Source organism: Lepisosteus oculatus, chromosome 10 (genome assembly GCF_040954835.1).
Source record: "Lepisosteus oculatus isolate fLepOcu1 chromosome 10, fLepOcu1.hap2, whole genome shotgun sequence".
NCBI lineage: Eukaryota > Metazoa > Chordata > Actinopteri > Semionotiformes > Lepisosteidae > Lepisosteus > Lepisosteus oculatus.
This window is the reverse complement of record NC_090705.1, coordinates 4,768,921-4,795,899: the sequence shown is the minus strand read 5'-3', so window position 1 is coordinate 4,795,899 and position 26,979 is coordinate 4,768,921. Positions and strand designations below refer to the sequence as shown.

At 36.7% G+C, this 26,979-nt stretch overlaps 1 protein-coding gene across 3 annotated transcripts in view; it reads left to right on the top strand.

Annotated features, from left to right (window-relative positions):
* The window catches only part of vps50 (VPS50 EARP/GARPII complex subunit), a 131,035-nt gene that overhangs the window by 58,713 nt on the left and 45,343 nt on the right, over positions 1-26,979 (top strand). For all 3 annotated transcript variants that reach the window (XM_069194768.1, XM_069194767.1, XM_069194766.1), the window contains exons 13-17: positions 3,188-3,320; positions 21,373-21,464; positions 21,952-22,046; positions 22,412-22,510; positions 25,349-25,439. In XM_069194768.1, the coding sequence (XP_069050869.1) occupies positions 3,188-3,320; positions 21,373-21,464; positions 21,952-22,046; positions 22,412-22,510; positions 25,349-25,439 (510 nt within the window). The remainder of the gene's footprint in view (positions 1-3,187; positions 3,321-21,372; positions 21,465-21,951; positions 22,047-22,411; positions 22,511-25,348; positions 25,440-26,979) is intronic.

Genomic DNA, 26,979 nt, shown 5'->3' with positions numbered 1-26,979 from the left:
TGGAGACCTTGGTTGGCTCAATTAAATAAAGGGATGATGTGAGCTCATTTGTGTTGACAGAAGATCCAAAAAAAGATAAATGTGTCTGTAATTGTAGTCCAGGACTGCAACTGTGGTAAAAATAACATTGCCTATTTGAAAACAGTATAGTACAGCCACTTGGCTAGTTTCTTGTTAAAAGGCCTGAAGTGAAATATGAAAAATACCAGCATGAAAACTTACAATGTCTTGGCCTTTTCTTCAGAAGGCCTCTCACTAATTTTGCTTTTCTACAGCCAGATATTAGTCAAATCCTTTCCTTTTTGCTTATTGGGTTTCATTTTGATTATAACTTTTTCTCACCAGAGACCGATGTATTCTTTATACCCTAACCTCTCATGTGTGTTTCATTTTTTAATTTGTGCATATTTAATCAAACCACTCGAGGCCTTCTTATAAAAAAATTGACAGATTTTTATAACCTTCAGATTCCCATAGAGTGCCAACTGCATGTGCTGTATTGTAATTCCAGTTTGAATGTCAAAGGTTTTAATGTATTTAAAGTAGCTGTCAATACAGACAGTAGCTGTCTTTCTTTACTGTCAATACCACAGTTTTGACAGCAACTGTACATACATTAAAACCTTAGACATTCAAATTTCAGTAAAGAAAGATGGAAAAGGTGTCTTTGGATGAGTATTCAAATACTTTGCTGTAACAAGCCTAAATTAATGAAGGTGCACAAAATTACCTTAGTGAGCCTCAGTCTGTGTGCAGTAATAGTGGTGATTTCACTATTACACACAATTTCAGAATAAGTACTCTTATCCCTGTAAGGTTGCATTAGTGAGGTACAGTTGTGAATTTCAAGCAAGGATTTAGCCATTAAGTCCAAGGAGCTTTCAAAGCAACTCAAGGATAAGGTTGTACAAAGGCACAGATTAGGAGAAGAGCATAAAATATATCAAAGACTCCTAATATGTCCTTGAGCATGTCAGTCTTTTAGATGTGGAACCCAAACATTGCCTAGATCAGACTGTCCCTCCGAACTGGGCAGACAGGCGGGAGGAAACTGTTTAGGGATGCCACTGTGAGGCAAACTGCGGCTTGGAAAGAGTACAGAGTTCAGTGGTTAAGATGGGAGTGACTTTCTATGGGTCCACAATATCCCAGTCGCTCCACAAAGGGTGCCTTGTGTGGAACTGAAAAACACATCTCAAATCCCACATACGGCACCAACCTGATTCTTGTAATTTGTGGCAGAAGGTATTGTGGTCAGACAAGACACAACTGGAATGTTTTGGTCTAAATGCAAAGCATTATTATCTGATCCAAACTCACTGTACTGCATCACTCAGGCAACACTGTCACGCTCGATAGCAGCAGTCTTTTGTTATAGTTGTGGTTCTCATTAGCAGGGACTGGAAAGCTTGTCGAGACTGATGGGAAGATCGATGGAACGAAGTACTGGCAGATCACAGAGAAAAACCTGCTGCAGACCTAAAATAGGGACATTTCATCTTCCAGCATGGCAATGACCCAAAGCACAAGGCCAAAGCTAGAGATGGCGAAGCTTAAGAATGGGAAAGTGACTGCTCTTGAGTGGCCCAGTCAAAATTCCTGATTTGAATCCTTTTGAAACTCTGTGGAAAGACTTGAAAACTGCTGTCCGTAAGCAATCCCCAAGTAACATTTACAAACCTGCCAAGAAGGGCAACATTTACACCAGGCCGGTATGCAAATTAGGTAGAGACTTGTGGCTGGAATTGCTGCAAAAAGCATTTTCAGCAAATATTGAGTTTGGTAGTTCCAATTACTTCCGCAATCAACATAGTTAAATGTTTTAATTAGTTTTTGCTGACATTTACATTAACTTATCTTTCCCTTAGAAGCTGTCAGCTTGAGCGTTCAGGTTTCGAAAACAAATTATTCATTTTAAAAACATGGATCCATCATTTTGCAATTTCACTTATTGGGAGACCATTGGAAGGGTCAGAATACCCTTCCAAACTAGCAGGCTAGAAATGTTAAGCAATGTTGTAAAACTTCATTGTGAAAATAAATACAGGGTACATTAAAGTAAGAATTGCATGCAACCTGATAATAATAGCTTTTTGGTTTGTGATTGAGGTGAAATATAGTCTTATTGCACCAATAAATCAAGTTGGCAAAATATACATTTTGTTTTTTTAGATTTACATTTATGACACATATTACACACAGTCTCACTGATCCTCTTATTTCCTCTGGGGACAGTAAGCATGAGTTGTGGAAAGATTACATTTTCTAAAGTGAATGGTTATATTTCTTTATAGAAGCCTTTGCCTTTAAATATGTAAATTAATCAGCAAGTTAATTAATGATTATTTGTATTTATACAATTCTTTTCATGAAGAATTTTCAAGTACTTTACACATGGGAGAGAACCTAAATCACCCGCCTCTGAAATGCTGGACCCACCTGGATGATGGAGCTTTTATGCAACCCCCAGCAGGTCAAGCAGAGAAATGAGAAATTACTTCAGCAGTTAGATTAAGGAGCTACTGTAATTTAGTGAAGCCCAGAGTGAAATTTAGTCAGGCCACTGGGGTTAAAATAAATGCACCAATTGCAAAATGGTTATAAGTTTTCTGTACCGGCCACGACACCGGGATTAACATACCTACTCTTACAAATGGTTGACCAGAATTGTGTTTTCATGTTTCTCAGTTGTCCTGTTTCAAAATAAGTTCCGTATTCCTGCTGTCCTGTTGCTGAGTTTAAAGGTGAACCTAAGAATGCAGTATAAATCTGTTTGTTCTTAACTATGTTCAGTATTGATAAAAAAAAACCTAAATTGTTTTTTTTGTTGTAAGCATAAACACTTTAGGCTTTATGAAGCTGGGATCTTCACAATACTGTTATTCATACAATTTGTACATAAAAAGCATTCTGTGTATTGAAATACCAATTAAAAACATTCATTTGTTTTAGTCTATACAAATCCAGGATTTAGCAATTGATTGTTTAGTATGCCTCCAACACAGGAGCCTTACTGGTTGTCTTGTCTCTTATCACTGTATTGTCTTTTTTTAGTGTTTAATTTATTTATAGTAATTAACGTTATACTACCCTGTGTAATACATACGTATGCTTAAGCTTGCCTGTTATGTCTTAATATTATGTTGTGAATTTTAATATTTTTCTTGTTCTGCCTTGTTTTCAACAGCACATTACTCCAGATAGTTACATACCATGCCTCACTGATCTGTGCAAAGCCTTGTGGGAAGTGATGCTGAGTTACCATCGAACTATGGAGTGGCACGAGGAGCATGACAAAGAAGAGGCAGTTCCTGTGGCAGGTAGGTACATGTGTTGACACATGGATGTTAATATTAGCAGGCACAAACACGGCACAGATGGCCGATGCGGTTCACTAGTGATCAAGATTGTAAAACGGAAAATAGAAACTGTTCCTCAGAGTTGCAGAGGAACACTGTTCCTCAATGTTACTCACCAATCCTAGGTCAGGAAACCTAAACGGATGCATCTCTGTCTTCCTGGTAAGTGTATATGGCAAGAAAAAGCTTAAAGGAACATCAAAGGAAAACACAAAGAAAAGAACCACGCTTAAGAAGACAGTCCAGATGGTGCCCTTCTGGGTATAAACAGACATTTTCTGTGCAGTTCATAAACTTTCCATATTGTGTGTGTTCCAATGTTTTCATTGTAACATACATTATTCTCTGTTGAAGCAAATTAAAAAGGTAAACACATCTCTCTTTTTGTCAGGAAATGGAATAATTATCCTTGAGAGTGTCTGGGAGGACTATAAGCTGTTTACCAAATTAAGTCGGATGTTTCTGCAAATATTTGCTTTTGTTGGATGTTTTGGTGAAAAGACATCCAGTCTGACTACATGTTGTATTACATTGTCTTACTGAACATCTACGTGTTTTTGAAATGCGAGATTTCAGGAACCTCTAAACCCTAAACCCTATAAAGGATTGCATTTTGAGTCATTTTCAAGCAGGGGACCCTGGTAACTGCTTGTTTATGTTGTGGTATGAGAATCAGTGGATATTAATATTTGCGTCATAGGTGCACATGGATGACACTATCAGAGTATTTATTGAAAGCACTTGAGTTCTTAAGGAGTAATGTTTTTATGGAATGGTTGCTATTGACTAGTACAACATGGTACAGTAGATATCCTTTTAGTGTTGTCAGTGATTATTGTTAATAATTGTAACTAACTGGTCAAAAATAAAGTAGTCTGTGTACCGTCATTGACTTTGACTTTATTTTAAATTTTACTCATTAATTAACTTTCTTCACATTTCCTGGAGTTGATTACAAGCATACCACATAACATAACCATAGAAAGATATCCATGGTGACAAAAAGCTGTTTCCAAAAATATTTTTTCACCTCCTTTTTTTTTCAAATAGAAGTATTAAAATAGTCTTTAAAAAGTGGTTTATTATAAACATCCAACTTGGAATCACCAATTGGCAAATTGTGTTTTTCACATCTCGACTCGCAGCTACAGACCCTGTGACCGCACACGGGGGAGAGTGAAGAATTGTAAATGACCTTCAGGTCATTTGCGTTTTAACACATGAGAGGCACCACAGTCCCGTACTGGAGATTCAGCTCAGATTGGAGGAGAGGTGCCCTCCCTTTCCTGCAAGGGGCTTAGAGGGTGCAGGGATCACTGTGTCGCTGAGCACTGATATCCGACCAATCCTACCCCTACCCTTGGCCGTGCGATATAATAATAATAATAATAATAATAATAATAATAATAATAATAATAATAATTGCTTACACTTATATAGCGCTTTTCTGGACCCTCCACTCAAAGCACTTTACAGGTAATGGGGACTCCCCTCCACCACCACCAATGTGCAGCCCCACCTGGATGATGTTATATGTTATATAATGTTATCCCGATTTTTTATAACCTGATTTAGAGCAACATCAAATAACTGCCTACAGGAACCTATTCTAATAAAGAAACATTATAATTATTATTAACATTATCATTACATTATTATTCTTTGGTCTTATAGTGTAATACATTCCATATATAAATTGTATTCACCTATTTATTCCATCATAAGGACACATTGAAAGTTTTCGAAACGGCACTGTGGTACATTGGTTTGAGCTGCTGCCTCACAGCTCATAGGTTAAGGGTTGTGGGCGTCTGGAACAAGCTCTCCAGCCATGCTGTTAAGGCTGAGACCCTGGCTTGTCTCAAGAAACAGCTGTATGGAATCTTTCTCAATTAGCTGCTTACTACTAAATGGCTAGATGGCCTGCTATCTACATAGAATGGTCTGCCTCTCCTTTTTAACTGGTCTGATCTCCTGGGTGTGATTCGTTTTGGGCCCAAGGCAATTTCTCTTTAGTTTCCTCTCCCTTTCTGAGACATACTGGATTGATTGGATATTCGAGTTGCTTCCTTTTTCTATGGCTCTGGGATATACTGGCATCCTGCCCAGGGAGAGTTTCCTGTGTCCTCATTCCTGTCCTGTGCTTCCAGGGCAGGCTCCAGTTTTCCACAGCGCTCACTGGGACAAGTAGCTTTCTTAATAACCCTTCTGAAAGGTTCCTGAAAGATATCGGTTTCAGACAGATTAATGAGGAGAGCTGATAATGTTGTGCTGTCTGTAGTAGTTTATTTATTTTGCCATTGATGTATCTTCTACTCAGAACTAGTTCGTTAAGACACAGGTGCATAATTTACAAATCTGGAGATGACTCATTGTTCGGAATATAATTACATGTCAGGATTGTATCCTATTTAGGTGGTGATTCTGCATTCTTCAAATCTAACAAAAGTGAATCTCCTGTTTTGTGTATCAGATACTGAGACAGATGAATGTGCATCCGTTATAAATCTTTGTGAAGTTCAAGCCACATCCAGATGTTCAAGACCAAAGCCTGCAAAGTGACATGGGAGACACATTTTAAACTAAGTTTAGGTTAGGCTGTGGGGTTAACAGGGAAACACATGAATGCCTCATTAAGGATTTTTACAGAACTTTTGTTCTGTATTCTTACAGTATCCCTACATAGCATGAAGTACACCTATTTCAGATTTTTCCTCTTGATTCTAAATTGTACATAAAGTAATTTATGAATGTAATTTTTGTGTTTGTAATCAGCAAGATCCTGTGTGGATTAAAACTTTTGCTGGAGTCCTTAAAATGAATGATTTTAACATGTCTTCTCTTCACTAAAGAGCCTTTTAGTATAGTGCAAGAGTGTTTCATGGAGAGTCTTGTTCTGTTTACTTCTTGCCTACTGTTTTTAAAATCTTGTGTTTTTTCTAACGCTAAAATGCTGTAATGTTCTTGTTAGAAAATCTCGGATGAGGCAGTTGACAAAATCATTCTGGTGTAAATTAACCAGTTCTATTCTAATGTGTGCTGTAATTCCTTAAATGACGGTTTCTGAATAGAGAGTCAACACAAGGGTTTTTCCCCCAAGAAAATTGCAACTTGTACACAAAAAGCCAGACAAAACAGAACAGGTAGTTCAAGACTAGTCTTACTGCTGTTATGTGTTTTACTCTAGAAACTTTATAACTCAAATAAATGCCAAACTAGATGTTATCAGTGTTCAAAGGATGATCATTGATCCATAAAATTGATTTTGTAAATTAGGTAGTTTTGATTACCATCAGGCATCTGATGACATTTCACACAAAAAAGACAATCTTGATTTTAAGATCCCCTGTACAAGAAATGCACATTGAATAGTAGATGATTGATGTGCACAATGATTGCAGTATTAAAAGTGAACAAATCTTACTTAGTGATAAGACAATTAGTGGGGCACCACAGGAATCTATCTTAGGCCCACTGCTCTTCCTGATTAATGTTAATGCCGACAAGTAATAGGAAAATGTATTTATATCAATGGAAGCATCTAAATAAAGGGAAAAATGTACCATGCTCTAGCAAGAGCTCAGTTCAAATGTGTTTACTTTTGGTCACTGTGTTGCAAAAGTAATATTGCTCCTAGGACGACTTCAAAGATAAGCAATTTGAGCTCACAGTCTCAGAAGACTTGCCTGCACAGACAAGTTCGAGAAACAGAATCTATTTAGTCTTGAGCTGAAAAGATCTCGAGGAGATTTGACTCAGGCTTTCAGAAACCTCCTGAGTGCTGACCAAGTCAATCCAAAGACAGCTTCACACTCAACACTGAACCGAGGACCCAGGGTCACAAGCAGGAATTAACAGCGGCTGCATTTGTTATTGCGTTTAGGACTGGAAATAGAGACTTCTTTGTAGATGAAACAAGTTTCCCAACTTCCTTTTTGATGCCGACTCTTCATTAAAAGACTGAATTAAATTCTTCACTTATTTATCTAAAGCACAACCAGATAGGTCTATTTTGTAGACTTTCTTATGTTCTTCTCTAAATATATTCATAGGCCATATATAAATACACATGCATCCCCTTTTGCTTAAAATTGATTTCCTGGCAGAGGCAGAAACTTACTGAGACAGCTAATATACAGTATTAATTCTGAAATCGTGTGGAGCATGTGCATTATTGCATGCAGTTAAAGTGATTTTCTGTGCTTGAACTAATTTAGGCGTGTTGCAGTAAAGGGGGTGAATGCTTACACAATCAATATATTCCAGTATTGATATTTAGTTTTTATAGGATTGTAAAAAAAAATGATTTGTCTTTGCGGTAGTTGTTGGCAATTTTTTCCACCCAGTTTGAGTATTCAAATTTTGAATAACAGTATTCACATTAACAAATGTGTGAACATTATTTGTAATGTAACAAAATGGGACATTATTGGACACAGGTGAATAATTTTCCATGGCATATTATTTTTAAACTTAAAGGCATGTAATTGTATTAATTGCTATTTTTTAATAATGCAGAGATAATCACAACAGGTAATAATTGTTTTCTACATGAATGGTGTCTGTCTAGATTTCATGATTGATGTTGTTTTCCCTCACTGATTGCTCTCTTTAAATGAAAACTTTTTACTCAATGAAAAATCATGGTTAAATCAATAGCATTTTATCTATAAAAGACAAATATGAGATATTTTAGAAACTAGTCACTGAAATGTATTATAAAAGCATTTTCCCTTTGAGACCACTGAATTAATTGGCAACAAGGTTTTTCAAAGGACACTTTAATCAGAATCAGATATACCACTTCCACTGAACTGCTGAAGAACATTCAGTGCACATGCAGCCATTTGCTTTTTTTAAAGCAAATGTTTGTATTAAATATGCAACTGTAAAGAAGCCTGTTCACTAACCGTGAACTCAAACTAATAAAAACGACTTCCATTGAGTTGTATCTTTTCTAGATGTGTCAGATCTATTGTCTCTGTCCTTCCAGACCCTGTTTCATGTCTAAGAAGTACCCACTTTTCGGTCATTTTAAAAAGTAGTGTGTGATACTGAGAGCTTATCTGCTTGAAACATCGGTTCTCCTAATTATTTCAACCATTTTACTAATTCCTTTATTTCCATATTTAAAGTAATTAAAATTAACAATGTGGCTTTATAGAACAAATTATCAAAACTTTACATACACTGGGCATTAAAATAAACTTGTGACTTAGTTTAATTTAAACCTTTAATTTAGTGATATAATACACATTTTAAATCTTACTTAAATGTTTTTGGCATCATTTTGATGAATTGTTCATTCACGATGGACTGTGACGCATTGGAGGGATTGTTCTGTTGATCAAGCATTAAACCGTCTCCTGAGTGGCAGAGTTCACTGGGCACAGCTGATGAGACTCTATGACCTGTTGAATGTCAGGTCTGGTGAAAGAACGCTGAAAGGAACCAGTATGCCCAATTATCAATGAAACGACTCCTTTGTGCCATCAAAACATTGAAGGTGGCATTAGTAGTACTCAGTAGTGAGGCACACGGGGTATTGGTTATCAATGTCAATTGAAAGCTAATGAGATGTCAATAGGTGTGAAGCACCTAGACAACCTTTGTACAGGGGTCTATTTGTTATGGTCTAGTTTGCTGTTCATAAGTAATGAACACATGGCAGTCGTGATACTCTAATAATAGCTTTGCCATGGATTTTAACAGACCAATGATTGAATCCTCCTGCTGCTTGCAGCCAGATTAATCTTCATGGACCGTCTTCCAGAGCTGCGCTCTGACAGACTGGAAGCAGATCTTCTGACACAGCCGCCTGCTCTTGAAAATTACAACTTGAAGTGCCTCACTCACTGAAGGCTTTGTGGTTACTGTATAGGTTTTTCAGACCTCTTTCTGTTTTAAGTTTTATTTTTGGACGTTGTGAGATGACGTATGGACATTTCTGTTTTGAAAAACTGCAAATTGCAGCCTAAAGCAAGACCGAATTGAGCACATTTTGTGATAGTAAATGATTATGCTACATATTTTTACTTCCATGACTGGAATTTTCTTAAAAGAAACTATGGAAACTATACCTTGACAGTTACATGCTATTCATATTCTAAAAGGATTCCCTGTCTCTCAAAAAGTTTATATCACTAGGCTTAATCTTTTACAAATAAGATTTCAGACCATTTGTTTGATTTAATGTATTTTTTAATGAAAAGGGTTAGAACACAATGTACATTATATATATATATGTACAGTATATATACCAAGATTCCACAAACTAGTATTGCTATTAATATTATTGTGTACTTTTACTGAACAAAATAATATTTCACATCAGTAACACAACCCCTTTAGCAGTGAAAAATAAACAGCAAGCCAAAGATTATGTTAATGTTTTTTTAATGCCTGAAAACAATGCAAAAAACTAAAAACTTTCACATTTTTTATGTGATGAGTGGCAGACGAAGATGAAAGTAGCCAAACAATTTAGCATGAGGGATATAAGCTGCAGGCTGTGATTCAAGCTGCTCATCAAACTGTACTGTTCCACATTTGGCTTTTCTAATCATACTACCTGTTTAGAAGCTCAGGAATAGATTATTTACTCTGCTGAATCAGTGCAATACTGAGTTCCAGGTTCTTAACACAGGGTTGTAGGTCTGGTGGAATACAGTGATGTCTTCATGTCAGTAATGTACAGTATTAACTTTATACAAACTACATGTTTGACTCTGAAATAGTACAATTGTTTTCCATAGAAATCAACACCCATGTAAGTAAACACTGAAAGAATAAGCTTATAATTCACCTATGCTAATACAACATGAATTATGAGTAAATGTCAGATGACACGTTACTGAAATTTTATTGAGTGGATGAACAGTCATTCATTCCTGAGTAGTAATGAAAATTACCGTTTGATATGGGATTTTCATTTGATAAAGGCTCTATGCATGGTTTTGTCATTTTAGCTGCAAATGCAGATTGCAGTTTTTGTCATATAATCAAGGATTTATTTTGCTTGTCTAAGGTAGAGTAATTTACACAGAACTGCAATATGTCATTTAATGTCAAGGAAATTACTAATAATTCTAAACCACGTTTACATGCAGTTAAACTGTGGGGAATTCACAGAGCAGTGTATTTTTTTCCTGACAGAAAAGAGTTTTTTTCTGTAAGTTTTGATACAGCTATCTAAAGGATATGCTTGACACTCGAATTTAATGAAAGCTTCGATCCACCTTTCGCTTGTTACTTACAAATCTTGTACTTCATAATGGGCTTCTGCTGGAAATAAACAAGAAACCACTAAGAAACAATGAGTCTCACATACCTGCTTAGACGTTTCTGCATGCTAGGTGTGTTTTGATTTAACCTTGGTCTTTGACAAATGTTAAGCTTTTATTCAAAATGTCAATATCTTATCACTTGTCTTATCTACAGTAATTTGTTTGTGCTGTTTGTTTAACTACGAAACAGTCCCTTAGTCTAGTCAGGCCTTTTATGTTCTGTAATAGTTTCATGCCAATTGAAACTCTTTTTGTCTTTTCAAACATTATTTCATGAATGTCTGAAGTATCTTTTGTAAATAATCAAGTTTACCTTCTGTGTAAAGGGTACTTTTTAAATTATACAGGTGCATGTTTTAAAAGGATTGCTTTTCTAAGAAATATGCGTACAGCATTTTAAGATGTTTTCCAAAAGGCCTGTCTCAGAGAAAGACATTATGATTTTTGTATGATGATTTATCACTGGAAATGATAGTCAAGTCTGTTAGTCATATTTTTGTCTAAAAAGCTTATTTTTCCAATAATTATATTTTGTTTCAGAGCTGTGATTTCTTTTTATTCCGCCTAACCTGTCCTGCATCCAGTCAGAATATTTTGTTTTCTAACAGTGACAGCTTGACAGCTAGCTCGAATTAGGTTTTAAAGAGGGACGAATTTGCCCTGCTTGCTTGCTGTTTTGCACTTTGATGCAGGACAACTTCCCACAGGGAAAGTACAGTATGAACTTAAATATTTCATAGGGCATTTATTTTGTGAACCAGTATGTCAAGAATTCTAATAAAATGGTGGAAAGACCTTATGTGACCCTGGATAGAACCTTTTCCTTTTGGTCATACAGTACCAATTCGCATTTCTACAGGTAAGATCTTGGATGAGACGACAGTTAACATCGACAGTAAATAAACTTCCACAGTAGGGGTCACAGTAATAATGGTCTTGACGAACACTTTTGTATTCAGTCAGGAGCAAGTTGACTGGAGAGACAGTTTACCTGAAGGTTTCATCTAGCATTTCCAGTTAAGATATTTCTGTATGTTTTAATTTCCTGTTTTAACACTTTCCTAGAATGTATTTTGGGTAGGTTAAATGAGACAGTGCTTTGACGTAATGAATCCAGACCTTAATGCTAACTTACAGGGTATGCACTTGCTACAGCTTTTCTTTGAACTACAGTGAAAACACTCTTTACTCCTTGATGCTTTATTGCAAGCCTCAATACTGCTGTGAGGGAAGGAGGAGAGCAAGAAGGCAGGTAGAAATTAAGACCTTGATGTGTAGTATATTATTTTTTCTCCAAGACTACACTCTTCCTTTCTGACGTGAAATGTGCTTCAAAATATAAAGCTTTTAAAAGTTCTGCCTGTACTGCAGTCATGTAAATCCTTGTTGTTAGACTTGAGTAAAAGCATCCCGATACTCTTTAAGCACAATATCCAGTGGACAGTAAATTGATATAGAGTATCAAGTCACTATTATCAGCATAATATGTCTGGATTCTGCTTAATTGGTTAATCTGATATACACATAATGCTTGTTTGCCTTCCTGCAGAGAAAGTATATTTCTGTTTGTTTTTTTGTAGGGATTTGAAATTTATCATATTAAATCAGACTGTACTTCCGTTCCAGTTGTCATCCTTACCTTGTGATTTCTCTGTTACTGTTTATCTAACACGTGAAGCATTATTTTGCACATCTTTGTAATACTGTAATTTTTAATAGGAAGTGTAAAAAATCAGCTAAAAACCTGTTTTTGACAGAATGGTGGTTTGCAGTTAATTTACAGCCTTTGAGACTGAAGATATTTATTTTCTCTTGCTGCAGCCTGATGGATGGATCCCTTTCTGTTTTCTCACCTCAAGTCCATTTGATTTGAAATCCTTCTCGGATGACCATTTTGAATGTGACAGTGGTGTGAAGATTTTCATTCTTCTTGTTGACATTTGCATTAACATACTATAAATGCGATTCAGCCAGATAAGCTCCAGAAATGCAAGCTTCAATATTATCCTGCTCACCTGAACCCTGTGAAGAACTTGGTTGTTTTAGCTTCTTCCTTCTGAGCTGGACATAGACTTAGCATGATTGTTGTCAGACCTTTTGGTGAACTCGTTCTGTTTTCACTTAGCATCACACTCACAGAACTGCCCTAAAGAACTGGTGTCTTTGTGAGTCACATACGGTGTGCCTACGTCTCAAGGAAGTGGAAATGACAAGCTAGCATTTTCACTTTCCTACATATCTCAATGCAGGTTAATATATAAAGGTTGTTGTGATAATGTGTGACTTTAGGAAGCAACTGGATCAGTGTGAGACAGGCACAGTGTGGCAGTCTGTGTCATCAGTTTTCTCCCTTTGCCTAGGGATTAGAGCTTGGTGAGATTAGGTTACAAATCAGACAGTTTAGTAGTTTCTTCTTATGCTCTGCTTTTTTTGGAGTATGTCAGCAAAAGATCTGAAAAGCACTGAAAGAGATAGCAATCTGACTTAAGTGCCCGGTGTCAGGGGTATAAAGGAAAGTACTTGATATTTTCAATGCTCCACTTTGTTTTGGAGTTAGACTGAAAATATCTGATAAAGTCATTCTTTATCACATTAAGCATGAGAGGAGCCAGATGAATCTGGAATCTTGAACAGTATAAGTACCATTACTTATATTGAGAGGAAAGCTAACAAATTAATGTGCCATTCAGATTAGATTCAGAATTCCATTTTCACCAGTGCTCGCCGCTTGTATTCTGTCTGAGAGAGTTCATTAGTACACAACCCAGTGTCATGTTTCTTTCAGAATATGTGATCTTTCTGTCACCATTGTGTTCATTCTTTTCAAATCATCACCAATTCAAATTGGAGGCACTTTCAGATCAGAGATGAGTTAATTGCACATGATTGTATCTGCACAGAGTAAGAATACTTTAAAGTGTGCATTAAAAATGGCAAGTAATAATTAGAAATACTTTTACAGAACCACCTGAACACTTACAAACTTAAAAGTAACCTTATTTTTACTGATTTGATACAATTCAAAATTGATTTTCTTCCGTACAGCTCTCATTCCATTATAATTGCATCGGCTTTAGCATGATTCAGTCATTGATAAAGTGTTTTTATGGAAAGGAACAGGGGTACCTACTGTAGGTTTACTGAGGGAAATAGTTTTTTGTAGTTTCACCCTGATGTTTCATAAAAGTGCAGTAGTATGTACTGTAAGGCTGCTTTCTGGCTGTCTTAAGCAGTATTATGTAATTACGTGTAAATAATAATACAGGCATAATAATACCAGAAATAACAACAACCATCAGTAAAATTATTTAAAATAGTCATTGTCTGTAGTGAACTGTAGTCATGATGTTTGGGCTCTCTTTGCACTTTTTAGTGGTTAAAAAATATTTTTTCCTCCCTAAAAAGGCTGTTTTTATGTACGTGCTCTTACAGAGGAGCACAGTCATCAGGTTTGTTTGTAAGAGTCCTAGTGATGTCTTTTGGGCTTGTCTAATCAAGGTATGTCATTCTGATCAACTCTGCTATTTGGAATATAAACCAGAAAGCAAACAATAAATCCCCAGTTGTCTAGGCTGACCAGTCACTTCACTCTGGGGACAAATGTGAAGTAGAGGAAATGTAGAAAACTGTGGGAGCACTCCACACTAGTAGAAGACGTGGATGGATGTGATATTTGTCATTTTGTCGTGTTTTTTTGTTTACTTTTCCCACATAAAAATAGTCTTATCAGGGGACATACAGTAACTAGAGCCCTAAGAAGCTGATGTTATGAAGTGGTGAACCTTGATGATCAATGTGGTTTGTAGTGCCCTCTGGAGACGAAGCCTTTTTCCCCTGAGAGCTTTGGGAAATGGGGATGGCTGCCACATGTTTACTGTGTTTTGCGAAATTGAATATTTTGAATCCATTGCCTCCTGCTGTGAGAAACTCCGGCCTGCTGTTTCCAACAAGTGTATTCATTCCAAGATAGAGTGCCCCTAGATTCGTATTGGAAAGGTGCCAGAAAGCAAGTGTAAATTCACCAGTCCCGAATAGACTGAATATAGTATCTCATCAAAACTATTTCACAAAGGAAGGATAAACTCACCAAACTATGTCCAGATTGTTATTGGAAAGTTTCCACAAAGCATGTGTAAATGCATTGTTCTGGAATAAAGTGTCCTTTAGTAAATGGAAATTATTTCCATTTATTGTGCTTTCTAAACATTATCTGACTTTCTTGGGATTTTATTCCTGCATTGCTCCAGTCAGCCTTTGTATTTGCAATGTGAATCTCCTTTATTAATCTTTATTTTCCTTCTAGTCGTCAATTTACTTTGCATCGAGAAACAATTCTGTATTATTTGTGTCTTGATACCGCATTGAAGTTAGTAATTCCCATTCTGAGCTTACCATCCAAATTGGCTTGGGCTAGTGCTTACTGATGTAGTAATAAGAACAGATGAGCCTTTCTAACATTCTTATTATTGGGTCAGTTTAGCTATTTACATTGCTCATATCCTAGAGATTAACTTGTTCTTTTTTCTATGACAGCTTTTGAGAATAAAAGTCATTACTGCAAGGGCTAGAAATAGTTGAAATTCAAGTATTTTTTTGGAGAAATGTTTTCCCCTGTTAAATTTTAAATGAATTGTACATTGAATCATTACAATAATTATAGTACAAAAAATTATAGTGGGGATATTTATCTTGAGACAATGAGATGAGAGAATAAGAGATGGTGAAATGGATGAGATGATAAAAAAGACAATGCGATCAGTTTGAAGACACAAAAACAGGACACAAGGATACACAAAAAATGGTCAAGAGGATGACCTACTGTGAGGCAGTGAGATGAAATCACCGAGTGAAGAATGAGAATAGCCGAAGAATGAATCTTGGTGAGGCCTGTACCCAGCGGTGAATCAATCAAGGCAAAGAATGATGTCATTTTATATCTCTCAGTTTTATATATGATATAATTTTAAGCCTTTCTAAACTTACTCAAAAGAGCAATGGCCAATGCCTGCTTGAACACAACATCCTTAATAAAAAATATACAAATTCCTCAAATTCCCAAAGTAGGAGTTTTCAAAATATCCTAAACAGTCAATATTTTGCAACATTTGTTCAGTACACAGCCATTAATCAAGATAAATTAAGCTGTCACAGTTTTCGCAGTTGTTTCCCAGACTTTGCTGTTGCAAATCCTGCCGTCTGTCTTCTTCATGATTCATGTTTATTGTCTCCACTTAGATTTTAATCTGCTTTGCTGTCCTAACTATTCCATCAGAAAACGCTTATGGAAAAAAAATGCTCGGCACCAAACAGTTCTCAAGCCCGCTCATGTGCATTGAAGCTTACATAGCTACAGTAAACCTCTGCCTGATGCCCCTGCACTCTTTTCTTTAGGCCACATTTCAAATGCTGTTGTTTCAAAAGTAGCTTGACAAGTAACAGAAACTGCATTGGAACAGCTCTGAAAATAGACACAGCAGGGAGCAATTGAAATGGACCAGCAGGTGATATAAATCACTAAGTGTTTATCATCTGCAGCCTAATTTCTTCCTTCTGCAAAATTAACAAAATTGTTCTTGCTTGGCCGCGAGAATAACTTATTTTAGACAATTCTATCTTGAACCCGTTAAGGATAACCAAAAAAAACTTGGATAATTAACAAACTCAGAAGCAGCTTTAGGTAAAGTGATGAGTGTGGCCTCTTATTTTCTTATTAGAACTTCCTGTGTGTTTAATTTGGTTATAAATATACTTTTTAAGTCCAAAGAGATTTTTGTGTTCTGTTTGGATTTTGTGATTTTTCTTTTCTGTTGGCACAAGGTTTATAATACTCATGAGTAGATAACTATGCATCATTATTTCATGTGGTATCTAAAATAGGTTCATTAATGCAATTATGGACTTATTGGTAATTTAACATTCCTCTTTTTCTCATTTTAAATTGTTTTAAATTTTTCCCTTTGCCTTTTAATTAACAGTGTTTCTTCTTAACACCTTTCAGTTCTTTTTTGAAAACTGTTTGAAAACTGACCTCAGGTGACAGTGTAGAATGAAGTTAGGCTTAATTAATTTTTCCTTCATGTTAAAAAGACTGAAGGCCATGTGTTGTCATTCTTGGTATTTACTAACCTGACTAAGTCCCTTGAAGAATGCATGATGTTGGATGTTTTTGATAGAGTTTGCAATTTAGTACTAGTGTCTAAATATATTTGCTACAGTGTTTTTTGTTCAGCATAATAACAAATGGACAAGTAATAGGTTTATTCCATGCTGAAAAAAAGGAAGAAAGAAAACACAACTTTTCGGCCGTGGAGCCTTCTTCAGGTGTGAGAGAGACAAGGCAGTAGGCAAAGGTAATGTAGCGGGAGAACAAAGGTTGGGAGGGAGGAGGAGTGAGAGGTGGGAGCAGGGGACAGAAAGAGAGGCCAATCAAGACGTGTGAAGTCAGAATAGGTGTAGAGAGGTGTGAAATGAAACTACCAATGAATGGAGGAAATTAAAATTTCTAAAACATTTCTAATTTGACAAATGTCTTAGCCATAGCTAAGAGGTGCACAATGAAAAGCCAAACTCATCCAACATGATAAGAAGTGTACTAAAGCATAAGGCATATGTTTGCATACAAGTGCCTTAAAAAGGCTTATTAGCATATTTTGCATATGCAAAATACAAATTTATTCAAATGGTGAGATTACGAGTTCTAAAGAGGGTAATGATATGCAATGACATTCATTAAACCTTCTTAACCATAAGTCCCACTTTAAATTGCATTTCTCATCATGGACACACTCCTCACAACAGAGAGAGTTGTTATCAGTAGTGTTATTGAAGGAAAGAGGAAGAATAAAGGGTCAGAACATAAAGGACAGTTATGCCCGTAAAATGTAAGAAAAGAAAGTTCATCAGAAGAAGCAATCCTTACTAAATACAAACTGAACACAAATATAGTGCCTGCTCAGCCTTCTGAATCTTTCATTGTCAGGCTTCGCTGCTTATAGCCTGAGAAGTCTCACCGAATTCTGCACTTTAAATAATCCTATAAAGCAAGTCTTTATTTTGTTATTCTCTTCACAAGTAGAGCATGTAAGTAGGAGTACTTCCTGGAAGTATGTAAGTTTGTAGGAATACTTCCTGGAACATCCATTTTGCAGACTTTTTAAAATAGTTTTAATATTAGCAACAATATATTGCTCATAACGTAGAAAGTTTCGTCTTTTAATGTATTTCTTATACTAAAAAAACAATTACTTCCAGTCGGTGTCTGCTACACTTCCCGAATCTCTGCCACATCTTTGAGTCACTGGTCCTATGGTGTACAATATCATTTTCTCATAATGTACTTTATCAAGGAGCACCTTGTGTTCAGGAACTCATCATCGTAAGATTTAAAGCACAACCTTCAAATAAAGCATGTTCCTGTATGCTTGAATATGCTGATGATTTGCCTACCTTGCATCTTAACGAGTGGCATTCCCCTGCTGTGAATACCAGCTTCCTTACCATATGGTTGTATGATGCATCTTAAGTTGACTTTTAAGAACACCTAAATTATTGTCTTGTGGAAGACTGAGTGAAAAAGGAAAGTGACTATGCACGGGAAAGGTTTTCTGTTTGCCTGTGATTCTTCACACCCATTCAACCAGAGAGAAATGAGACAGATTGCAGGATGCCAAATGGCATCTTCCTGTCCTGTTTGTTTGACTTCTGACGCTGTCCCTTTCCCTGTATGTTCCTTTGATATGTTTACTTCTGAGAACTGCTTTTTTTTAGTTCAGACTACAAATATTCAATTGGATTGAGGTCTGGAGATTGAGGTGGCCAGTCAAGAACATTCATTTTGTGTGCAGATAACTACGTCTGTGTCATCCATTTAGACTTTGGTCTGTCATGCTAGAATGTCCAAGCTCAATTGAATATTGTTTATTTATTCGTTTTTGGAATAAAGTTGAATATGAAAGTAGCCAAAAGCTTTCATGGCTCTCTCATTGGCCTTATTAAATGACTAACCTCCTGGACTGGCAATCAGCTTGAAATTACTGTACCAATAACCTTTTCATAATTTACCTATCTATAATTTACCTTTGACCAGTCATGGCCTCCTAATAATCCCCATCTCTGAACTGACTTCATCACTCTGCTCTCCTCCCCACTGAGAGCTGGTGTGTGGGGAGTGTACTGGCGATTATAGCTGATGTCACATCATCCAGGGGGGCTGCACACTGGTGGAGATGGAGGGGAGTCCCCATTACCTGTAAGGTGCTTTGAGTGGAGTGTCCAGAAAAGTGCTGTATTATTTTACATTATTTTTATACTGTAATTTAGAGTTTCAGTTATTTCAAAAGTCAACATTTGGTTCATAGCTGACGACATTTCATGATACTAATTCTTCAGTTGGTTCATAATAATAGACATTCTCTTCTTAGTGTTTGTTTTTCTTTCCAACTCACCAACTTTTAGCAGATTTTAAAGTAATAAATATTGTACCTAAGGGAAATCATTTATCTTCCTTTTGGATCTTTTGATCATTAGACAGCAGTGCACTGATGAGCTGGGCAGAAATTAAGCATTGTTGTGCTTCCTTTTATTTCTGTGAACACTGAGTAATGTTAGACTGACCTGGAACTGCAGATTCCACTAGAGCTTACAGATCCTTCAGATGTGCTGTGTCTAGGAGAGATGTTGGCTGCGAAGTAGGAGGTAGCGTTGATTTTCATTGTATCAGCACCTGTGAAGCTGACTTGGAGAGTTACGAAGATTTGGGATGATTACAACATACTTTAACATGCTGTGTGTGTGGATATCTTAGCAGAAGGACCTAACATTTCTGCAGAGGTCATCAGTCTTGTTAGTGTTGTTTCCTACTACTTAAAAACAGTTGAGATCAAGGCCCTGTAAATGCACAGTATGACTCTGGGTCTGAGTCTTTGTTAAGAGCTTAGTTTAATATATGAGTTTGACAAGTACTGTGCCACATAATAAAAATAATGGCATTGTCTAGAGTTATTGGAATGTAGTAGTAACCTATTACAATTGAAGCTAAAACAGTGCTAGATCTGTAAAATTATTTAGAAGCACTTGAAATCGGTATCTGCTTTTGTGAAATTAAAGAATTTAATATGTGTTGGTTTTTATTGTAAAATTGTTTGTTTTACCATGATGAATAAAATTTGTTTTGTGAATGTCGACTTTTCCACAGAGATTACTGCATGAAGCAGCACTCTTTGTTCTGAAATCAGAAATTAAAACCAACTGCGTAAACACGCTTCTGGAGACGTGCTGACAGGATTGTTTTGATAGCGAAAGATGGCAGGCTTACATTGTGTTTCTAAAAACTGATCTTTGAATATAAGGAATACTTTAGCACAAAAGCAAAGTGAGCGCTCCCTAGTGGTCCCATTAACACCTTTTCCAGCAGGAACCTTAGCTTTCCCATGAGGTCTCCCATCCAAGTACAGGCCAAGCTCACACAAGCTTAGCTTCCATGGCTTACCATACAGTATGAGCTGCAGGCTAATATAGCTGGTGGCAAGTGTAGAAGCCAGCAGCTATATACAGCTATATAGGGACGGTGCGGTGGCTCTGTGGCTAAGGATCTGCGCCTGTGGCTGGAAGGTTGCCGGTTCGTATCCTGCGGTTGTCAGGGGAATCCTACTCTGTTGGGCCCCTGAGCAAGGGCCTTAACCCCAACTGCTCCAGGGGCGCCTACAAATGGCTGCCCCTGCGCTCTGACCCTCAGCTTCTCTCCCTCTATGTATGTCTCATGGAGAGCAAGTTGGGGTAGGTGAAAAGACAAATTCCTGATACAAGAAATTGTATATGGCCAATGAAATGATCTTAATAAGGTGGGTTTCTTCACACATGTTTTTCAGTAGACCTAGCTGTGTTTTGTTCAAAATGTGTCTTAAGTTCAGGGAATGACTTTCTGCTTCTTGATTATTGACACAACTTATGTCTTCACAACATCTGATGAACAATGGCTGAAATAGGAAGTGTTCCAGTTCCGTGAAATAATAAGTAAAAAAACAGTTCAGAATGGTTATTCACTCTAGCAGTGAATATGTAAAGGCTTTTGCTCCAGAAAGTTTGAATGGATGTAAAGCAAAACAATGACATCCTGTGGGCACACGGAATCAGAATGACTCATTCAGTCTATACTGAGTGCAGTTTATTCCAAAGAGATTTAACAAGTAACTTACAGAAATAAAGAACAGCTCTGGGATCATCAGTTCTCCAGGGTAAAGTGTGAAGTGACACTGTAAAACCTTTCCTGCAGAAGTGTGCTAGTTAAGCAGAAGAGTATATTTGCAGCCTTGTGGAACTTTTGATTTATTTTACAGTATGACCCGAAAACAGCCCTTGATTGTGAGGGCAGACTGAACAATTTCTTCTTGATGACAGTGATGGAGTCAAAAATTGAGTTTCTTAGCAGCTGCCTGTAAGAATGAAATGTGCGTTTTCTTTTTGTGACTTGTGTTTTTCACTCCTGTGCTTGACCCTCTACTACTGGTAGCGTGTTGGCGCTGCCAGCCCATTTTCTTTATGGCTGTTATGGCTGTTGTCTGTTCTCATTTCAACGACTTTATCCAAGAGCTGCAAACACAAGAGAAATAATGAACATTTCTAGGAAATGAGTTTTCAAAGAGGCAAAAACATAATTAACCTGAGGCCCAAGTCAGCTGCCTGCTGGACGTGTTTCTACCCAGCTGTCAATTTTATTATTTCTTCTGTAGATGGCAACAACACGGCGAGTGCGGAAGAGTCCGTCTTCGATCGCAGCTACGTGAAGAAGAAATTGGAGCACGGGCTGTCTCGTATCTGGCAGGTCTGAGCACGCTCGTGCCATCTGATGGACACAATTCGGGACCGCGGGGGCTTTTGTCAACCGGTTTAAAACTTTTGCTTCTTCAAAGCCAGTGAAACGGCTGTGATAAAAGTATCTGGTGACTAACCCTTCATTTTAACTTTTACAATCCTTCAATAGACAGCCTCTATAAGATCTGGATTTACAACCGGGCACTTGTGAAAATGAAATTGCCGTATGTGACTCAGTGAAAATTACACATCATGGTTGGTACCTATGGTTAGACAAAACATAATATTTGTAATCCAGGTTCCTTTAAATATTTTTTTAAAATCCTAATCTAAACCTAGTTTCCTTGTTTCCTAGTGTTTTTGTTTTCCAGTGCTACAGTATTGAATTCTCTATCTTGTACTGCCTGTTTGACTATAGCTGTGTGTTTACATGTTGGGCTGGGTTTCACCAACATGTTTATTAATGGGGTTTAAACCTTTTTTTCTTAATTTCACAGGATGTCCAGCTGAAAGTCAAAGCTTACTTACTCGGAACAGATATGTCCAACTTCAAGTACGACGACTTCATCCTTGTGCTAGATATTATCAGCAGGTACTGTGTGCTCATTAACACTAATTGCTGCTAGGCTTTATGGAACAAATTGCCTGAAGGTCTTTAGACAGGCATCAGTGAGTTCATTTATTCAAAAACACAAAGGAGTAATAATCAGGACTACATGTCTGTCAATTACCAGGCAATTGAATTTTAACTGTGAGCTGTAGCCCTTTTGCAACTGATTTGTTCGGGTCAGCATTTGAGTTTTGTTTGAGTGTTTTCATGAGGTTTGTTCTAATTAAGGACTCTGAATTAAACTTCTGTTGCGAGCCCTTCTGGGGCACATGTGTTGTGAAATAACTCTATGGGGTTAATTAGACACTTGGAACTGTCCTGAAGTTATTATTGTTTTCCATCAACAGACTGATGCAGGTGGGAGAAGAATTTTGTGGGAGCAAGTCTGAGGTTTTGCAAGAGTCCATTAAAAGGCAAAGTGTGAACTACTTCAAGAATTACCACAGGTGAGGTATCTGGTGCTGTTAGTCTATTGCCATTATATTGAGTTGATTTAACCTTCAGTACAACCAGAGCCAGTAATTGAGCACGTTTTGACCTTGCTGTTTCCTCCATTTGACTTTTGGAATCCAGTCAACTTCTGTTAGGAAACGCAATGTGTTGTTCAATCAGCATGCAGTGACAGTTCCCTGGAGAAGACAAATGAAGTTTATTAGAATGAAAACCTTATCTTGAATTAGTCATTGCGCACACAACATATTAAACATGAGTCATTTCAAATTATTGCTGACATGATTAGCAGTGTGTATGTGTTGCCAGGTTTTTTATTAGTTTTTTTTTTGTTTAGAAATAGTACAATGTACACACATTTACTCTCACTTCTCACTGTGAGAGGTGCAGTTTTCACAGCAGGAGCTGCATTATGCAACACAACAACTTCGATGAGTTCTGGAAGTATAGTTTGTAGTCATAACATAGATGTCAGGCTTGAAAGAATAAATGTCTTGGTTCCTCCTATGCTGGAAATAACATTAAATTGAGGAGGGCACAAAACAATGCACTTCTTGAGCAGTGACCCATCATTAAACATTAAAGTTAAACTTGGCAGCTGGTGTTAAAATAGAATGTCAGCTCTGATCCAGGTCTAGATTATTCAGATTATGCCAAATGAAGCACATTTGAAAGTGAAAGAATATTATGGAGAGGAAAGCAGTAGAAATGCAACTAAAGGCCTAATTGGTTAAGGCACGTCTTTTAGAGAGACAGAATGCTTCAATCTGTGCAAGCAGAGCTGTCAGATATGGTGAGCGATTTATGTTTTACACTTTGAGCCATAACAATGGCAAAGAGTTGTTCCCTCTGAATGGGCAGAGGTCACGGAACTGAGAGATTGGTTACTTAATAGGTTTTAAATTTAACTGTGCCAAAGTAAAAAAAAAAAGGTTCCATGTCCAGTTCATTTGAAATCATAGAATAAATTGGTGTGAACTGGAATGGAAGAAGTTTCTACTAGGGCTAGAGTATTTGGTACTGTGTTTTGAAGTGGCTTTTCTGACAGTGCTATGGGTTTTGAGAATAAGAAAATACTGGTTCACTGAAATTTTGAGCCAAAACTGGCAGATTTTTTTTAAGAGAGGGTACTGGGAAGAAGATACCTAAACTACCAGTCCAAAGTCAACAATACATGCAATACTCAGACAGAAAAAAATCACGTTCCTCCATTTCACTGGTATTGATGATTCATCACAGAACAACAGCAGTTGATTCAGTTTTTCATACAGAACTATTACACTGTATTTATGCAGGACTCCTGATGAGATAAGGGGATCTATACTGCATTTGACAAATGCAACAGCATGTATGCATTGAACTGAACAATCTTTTTTAACTCTGTAACCTTTCAAAAATAATGTGTGATATTTGCACAGGTTTTGTTCCTTTTTAAATTCATTTCCAATATGGATTTTTTTAAATAAATGAAAATTCAATACCAGGGTTTAAAAAAAACAGGAAGGGGCATGCATTGAAAATACTGATAATACAGTTTTATTCATATTGTGAAATGCAAATTGAGAAAGAAAACAACTGCAGTAAAAAGACAAATAGCAGGACTTTCTGTATTTTTCTAAAATGCGGTGTTAAAAATGAGGTAGGAAATAGTGGGGAGTAAAGGGATTGTGTTTTTTAGACCATTAACTTTGGAGGAGTTGTTAAGGTATTGGGATCCATTTCTTTTGGCTGTTCAAAAGATGGTTATTTAGACAATGGTTGAGTATTTTCAGATAAATTACATTAGGAATGGTTTTCATTTTAGTAATGGTATCAAAGCTTCGTTAAGGAACGCATTTGTCATTTTTGCTTATACTCTAAAAGCGATGTACTGTAGTTCTTTGGTGAAATTATTCAGGTAGTTGGGGAATAAAACTTGTCATGATTATTGTTCTGAGAAACTCTATTCTATCCTCCTGTTTTCTTTAAGACATTGTTGATTTGATTTGCATCAATTAAGAATATATCTCACCATCTTAAGAATACATTGTGACAAAAAGTGCTTTACTACTTTTTAATAATTTGTGAAATCTGATTTACTTTGGGGGTTCTTGTAAAGTCAAATGAATCTCTGATTGTATGTTTTGCCTACAACATTTCCTTACATTGCACATTGCAAGTGTTGTGTGGAAAAAAATCCTTAAATTTACTTTGTTGTTGTTCAGGCAGCATCTTTGACCAACAGATACTGTTGCTGCCTCACACAAATTAATATTCAAAAACGTTAAGACACCTGTCAACTGCAAATTTCACATCCATTACTTCCACTACGTCTTTAGTTTTCATAGCAGTCTAGGTTGTTTTCCAGAGTGCAGACACAGAGGGTCAGAGTGGTATTTATTGCTGGATGGCCAAATATTCAGACTTGTTTGCCAGCAAATTATTTTCTGTTTTCATTGTCAGCAGTATAAAAAGTTCTCTGCATAAGTCTGTTCATTTTCCATGCATAATTTTCAAATTAGTTTTGAATTTTAAGTTGTGGGGTGATATCCTTAAACCAATTGCCTGTCAGTAACATTAATACTGTAGGCTGTGTAGCCATGCATCTTGCTTCAGCACATTTTGACAAAACAGTATTGCGCCCTGCAGGCTTTTTGTTGAAAATGAGTTAGCAGCTCACTGTTTTTAAGTTGGTGAAACCTCTGAATCCAGCAGATGAAATAAATACACCGAAACATTAAAAAAGCAATATCACATGGGAGAACTCTCAAAAGTGTATGTCATGAGGTCACTAATTGCTTAAAGCCCAGTCAAATGTTGACTCCAGTCTTTAATATTTACTCTTTTCCCTTTAGAACCCGGCTTGAGGAGCTGAGAATGTTTTTGGAAAATGAAGTCTGGGAGGTTTGCCCTGTTAAGTCAAACTTCAACATTATACAGCTTCACGTAAGTAGAAATATGAATCGTATTAATCTGGTGCACCACACGTGTGAGGGAACTATTTGTCTCCTGGGACAAGGAAAACCACCTCACTTACACTCCTTGGCATTTAAACTTGACCGTTATAAACGTGGAATTTACATACAAAAGTTAATCAGTTGGGTCTCTGTGAGCTGGTGTCTTTTTCTGTATCTGCTAATTTGAAGAACCCTTCCCTGGCCTTGTCTTCAAAGAGGGCTGTTTTTTTATTAAAGTGGCAGTGATACACTGAGGTTTCAGGGATGATCAAGAAGAAGGGACTCTCACCTGGAACAAGCTTCAGGCTCCATCTTCTCCAGTGTCCTCTCTCTCTTGTAGTCTGGTCTCATTTTCCCTCTTTCCTTCCTCTTTTCTCGGTCTTGATCTGATCTTATATAGTATATTTCTGGACTGTTAATTGGCACATAATCATTTACCGAGAACTTAATTAACTAAAGTAAAGCAGAAGATTTTTTTGATCTGTGTTTCTTAGACCCAGCACACCTACAGTAAGTAAACATCCCTTGGTTTGAAGCTTCTAGAAGGTGGAAATATAGAACCTATAGTTACAGTAGGTGTTACCCCCTGTGTCTAAATTCTTAGGGACCCCTCCATTGTCACCTATCTCAGCCTGCAACAATATTGAATAAAATAAAACACAAAATTCAGTGGTAGTAAAACAAAAAAAAAGTCTTTGGAGAAGGGGGAATTATTTTAGAAATATTGGGAACGGGGAAGAAAAGCATTTCGCTTTCACACATTTCTCTATTTAATTTTTGTCTAAACGCATGGGGAATTATGTTTTTGGGAGTTTACAAAATCATTTAACATGTCTAGGTGAAAAAACCTTAATGTCATGTATTAGCCTGAAGGACTTCTAGTCTCACTTCTTTTTCTCCAGGATCTTTTTAAAAGACTGTAGGTATTTTGTACAGTTGTGTTAGAAATTGGATTTTAACTTCACAAACTGTTTTGTTTCACATAGTCAATACAATTTAAAAGGTCTAAGCAGCAGGAAATACTTAAAGGCAAACATTGGATCTTGATTTCCAAAACAAAGCTGTGTATTGTGCAGTGATCATATTTAAACCATTCAGTCATTTGCTTTACGATTAAAAGCACCTCAGCAAGTTTTAATTATGTTTGTTTTAAAAAAAACTCAAACATTTTATTAATGTGCCTCGACACAGTTTAATGTGCACTTAAAATCCAAGTATTTCTCACCAGATATTTATTTCTCTTTTAGTTGTCATTTGTCAGTGAAAAATCCTTAACATCTTACTGTACCTTAGCCAGAATCACTCAATGCAGGTCTTCTTACCACATGGTTTATTTACATACGTTTTATATTTATATGTGTACACAGTTCGTAAAAATCAGAATATTTCGTTTTTTTGCCTATTTATTGAAGGCATAAAAGCCAAATATTGCATCTTGTATTTTTGTGTCAATTTAATGCTTCAGCTGTTTACTCATCAGTCCTGGAATGAAGCAGTCTATTCTGTTGTTTCTACTAGACATAACTCAT